This window comes from Aphis gossypii, unplaced genomic scaffold (genome assembly GCF_020184175.1).
Source record: "Aphis gossypii isolate Hap1 unplaced genomic scaffold, ASM2018417v2 Contig00697, whole genome shotgun sequence".
Classification (NCBI taxonomy): Eukaryota; Metazoa; Arthropoda; class Insecta; order Hemiptera; family Aphididae; genus Aphis; species Aphis gossypii.
Window position 1 is genome coordinate 1 of NW_026083233.1, and position 4,535 is coordinate 4,535.

At 50.4% G+C, this 4,535-nt stretch overlaps 1 protein-coding gene across 1 annotated transcript; it reads left to right on the forward strand.

Moving 5' to 3' along the window:
* The first annotated feature begins 124 nt into the window (after positions 1 to 124).
* Positions 125 to 3,337, forward strand: LOC126555053 (uncharacterized). Its single transcript, XM_050210020.1, has one exon. The coding sequence runs from the start codon at positions 125 to 127 to the stop codon at positions 3,335 to 3,337; it is 3,213 nt and encodes a 1,070-aa protein (XP_050065977.1).
* The last annotated feature ends 1,198 nt before the right edge of the window (positions 3,338 to 4,535 follow it).

The following is a 4,535-nucleotide window of genomic DNA, read 5'->3' on the forward strand; positions in this document are numbered from 1 at the left end:
CACGTTGCGTATTCCAAACCTTGGTGAATTCGTATTGTTTTCTTTAGCTTCTCGGTGTTTGCCATATTCCACTAGGAAGGGTTTCGAAGCAGCCAACAAACACAACTTTCCATCTATTCTGGATATGGTTGGCTACGTCAAAGATCGTGTGACCCTTTTAGAGGCCGTGAACTTCTCGAAAGGCTCTGGGGTGTCCCCGTCAGCTCCGTACCATATTAAGTCCACGTCGTCAACCCATGTTGGCAGGAAGCCAAAGGTGGCGATGATAACCACAAAACCAACGGGTACTGCTCCGTCAAAGTGTTTGTTTTGTTCGGGAGATCACGTCACTACGTCGTGCAACGCGTTTGCCCAAATGTCAGTGAGTGATCGCGTGTCAGCTGCACGTGATAAACGACTGTGCTTCCGTTGTCTCAACTCCACCCACTGGTCGACAAAATGCAGAGTATCCAAGCCATGTGCCCGTTGCCATGGTCGCCACCATACTCTACTCCATAAGGACATCGATACGGACTCACAACCCATCCCCTCGACAAGTGCCTGCCACGTTAGCTCATCGAAACATCCTACTATATTGCTGGGGACCGCTGTGGTTCACGTGCGTGACCGGTATGGGTGCATGCAGCCGGTACGCGCCTTAATCGACTCAGGATCGCAGATAAGTATCATGTCGGTTCCCTGTGTCGAACGGTTGGGGTTGACGCGTAATAAGTGGACTGCTCCGTTGACGGGCGTGTCCGGGGTCGCGGTTCTACAAGTCAAAGGTAGGGTTGACTGTCTTATTACGCCTAGGTACAATGATGAGCACCCCATAGAGCTAAAGGCGTGGGTTTTACCTAGAATAACAACTGAAATGCCTTCGCAACGGCTGCCGCCAGAAATGGTGAAGAAGTTTTGCCACTTGGCCTTGGCCGACCCGCGGTTTGATAATCCGGCTCCAGTTGAGTTATTGTTAGGAGCTGACGTATTCTCCCAAGTTATGGATGGGAAACGCGTCTTACTGGACCCCTCCTTACCTGCGGCGTATGGGTCAATATTCGGATGGATCGTTATTGGTCCCGTTTCCACGACAGAACCTGATACTTATCAGTCTCATTCTGTTGTCACCCTTGCTGTGTCACTTGAGGACATGGTTCAGCGATTTTGGCAAGTGGAAGAACCTGATACAGCCCCGGCTACATTCCATGATGAGGGTCAATGTGAAGCTGTCTATAGCGCTGAGCGGTATCGTGACCTTAATGGACGATTTGTGGTGCCCATGCCGTTCAGGCCCGGTCATCGTGATGAATCATTCCCGGGGTCCCGCCAAATCGCCATACGTCGTTTCCAGAACCTGGAACGGAAGCTCCAGGCCGATGAAGTGCTCTACGCTGCATACAGGGAGTTCATGTCAGAATATGAGTCGTTGGGACACATGAATATTGCGGCTGATGCCGGGACGTACTTCATACCCCACCACCCGGTCTTCAATGCGGCTAACAAGATACGAGTGGTATTTGACGCCTCAGCCAAGGCCAATTCGCAACTGTCTCTAAACCAATGCTTACACACTGGGCCGAAATTGCAGTTGGATATCCTGGACATCTTGACCCGTTTTCGCCTTCATAAGTTTGTTTTCACCGCCGACGTGTGTAAAATGTACCGGCAAATCCTCATACGCCCGGAATATAGGCGCTTCCAACACATATTCTGGCGGTTTTCACCTGTAGAGGAGCTAAAAGAATATGAGCTAAACACCGTCACGTACGGAGTTAATTGCGCCCCCTTCCTGGCATTGCGCGTACTGAAGGACATCGCTGATAATGAGTGCCAGGACTTTCCGGAGGTCCGGGACGGGCTGAGATACCAGACATACGTTGACGACATTTGTCTCGGAGCCGACACCGAGGAGCTCCTATCGAAGGTACAGTCCGAGTTGATAGCCGTGCTGGGGCGCTCTGCACTTGAACTGAAAAAGTGGTCGAGCAATTCACCCCGCGTAATGTCAGAGATTGCGGAAGCTGATCGCATTTCCGACGTCATCAACTTCGATGAGAAAGAAGGATGTATGATCAAGGTGTTAGGTTTGCGCTGGCATCCGACCAAGGACGTTTTTGGTTTTGATGTCCATCCGTTAACAACAGTTGTCACCAAACGATCCGTGTTATCTATTATCGCCAGGATCTTTGACCCGATTGGATTCCTTGCTCCTGTGATTTTTCATGCAAAACATATTATGCAGTTAATTTGGAAGTCTGAACTGGGATGGGATGACCCTTTACCACATGACCTAGGTGTTACCTGGAAGCTGTTGCTCAACGACCTTCCAGTGTTGTCCAAAATCGAGATCCCGCGTTTTCTATTGACAACCACCAGGTCCAACGTGCATTTATGTGGATTTTGTGACGCGTCGGAACAAGGATATGCCGCGGTAGCATATTTGCGAGTAACGTCATCTTCAGGACTGGTCACCGTACATCTCCTTGGTTCCAAAACCAAAATGTCCCCCATGAAGACTAGCACGATCCCAAGATTGGAATTATGTGCGGCCGTGCTTCTGGCCCGTTGGCTGGCTCGCCTCCTAACAGTTTTTGGGGACCGACTCCGCTTCGACGGTATCTTTGCATGGTCGGATTCTCAGATAGTGCTATCATGGCTAGTTAACCCTCATACGTGTTTCAAAGTGTTTGTCTCGAACCGAGTGCATTTAGCCCGTCAGTTGGTACCAACCTGCCAGTGGGGTTACGTCCGGTCGGCTGAGAATCCGGCAGATTGTGCATCCAGAGGGTTGATGCCCTCAGACTTGGTTAATCATGTATTATACTGGTCGGGTCCTGCTTTCCTCAAGGGCACTGTTGAAGCTTGGGACATGTCGGTCGCAGCGGTGCCTATGGAGCAGCTACCGGAAATCAAAGTCATTTCGCTGTCTGTCCAAATCGAGCCTGAGGTAGAGTGGTTTAGTCGTTTTTCTTCATACCACAACATGGTCAGAGTTGTGGCCTGGTTGATTCGCGTCGCAGGCCGAGCCCGGAAACAGAAATACACTTCAGAGTATTTGACTCGCGAGGAACTTGACGACTCACTCACTGTCTTAGTTAAACAGTCTCAAGTCCGTTGGTTGTCCAAACTCCACGAGGATCTAGCGCGCGGCCGCCCTGCACAACGGTCATTTGGTCTGCGGCCCTTCGTCGACGCACGAGGTGTTATCCGTGTCGGAGGTCGTCTGACGCGTTCTAATCTAACCAGTGCCGAAAAACAGCCTATTCTGTTGGCTAAGGACTCTCACTTATCAACACTTCTTGCTCGCCATTGGCACCTGGTCACATGTCACTCCGGACCTCGAGTAATACGTCATTGATCACAAGACAATTTTGGATAATATCGGTGAGGGCGGTGATCCGTCGTGTCATTGGTCAATGTACGATCTGCGTGAGAACTCTCGCCCAAAGTCCCCACCCAATGATGGCAGACTTACCAAGCTCCCGTGTCCAGATGTGTCGTCCATTCACTCGCGTGGGCATTGATTACGCAGGGCCACTGTCCATGCGTGAGTGTCGTTTACGTAAGGCCCGACAATATAAAATTTACGTGGCAGTGTTCGTGTGTATGGCAACTAAAGCCGTTCATCTGGAAGTCGTCCGAGCTGTCTAATGCGTTCCTGGCAGCTTTCGATCGATTTGCCGCACGTCGGGGCCTCCCTACTGACATATTCTCCGACTGTGGCACGAATTTCGTGGGAGCAGCAAAGTACCTCCGCACCTTGGTTAATGATCCGACTATCCGACACGCATTAACCTCCCATACTCCTTGCGTATGGCATTTTAACCCACCGAGTGCACCGCATTTCGGTGGCCTGTGGGAGGCTGCGGTACGGTCATTCAAAACCCTTTTGATACGAGTCATTGGTGTCCATAATTTTAGCTGGGAGGAGATGACCACTGTACTCTGCCGCATCGAGGCCGTATTGAACTCTCGGCCGTTAACCCCGATGTCATCATCTCCGATGGACGTCGACTATTTGACACCGGGACATTTCCTGATTGGTCAACCGCTGTTGGCGGTTCCAGACATGCCAGTACCCGAAAGCTGTGCTAGGGTAATAAACAGATGGAAACTATTGCACCAGTGCCACCAGTCTTTTTGGCGCAGGTGGTCGACTGAGTATTTGAGTTCCCTTCAAGTCCGATCCAAGTGGACAAATGATGTGCCCAATTTAAAATGTGGTGATATGGTGGTAGTAAAGGATCCAAATCCACCCATGACCTGGCGTTTGGGCCGCATTATAGATGTGACGCCTGGTAACGACGGTGTAGTACGAGTAGTAAAACTGAACACCGCGTTGGGGGAGCTCACTAGGCCGGTAGTCAAATTAGTAAAGTTACCTATGGAACAGTAGGTCGCAGGGACCTGCTTGCTCTGGTTGACCAAAGTGTAACACCCGCCCCACAACAATATAATATGGTATATATATATTATGTTAATGCTATTGCAAATGTATTAATCCATTGTTGTATACTGCATGGCTACGCCCCTGTGGGTTCTACAAATGGCGGTCC

What these genes read in the sequence shown, in the direction of transcription:
- LOC126555053 (XM_050210020.1), top strand. Translation starts at nt 125, where the DNA reads ATGGTTGGCTACGTCAAAGATCGTGTGACCCTTTTAGAGGCCGTGAAC.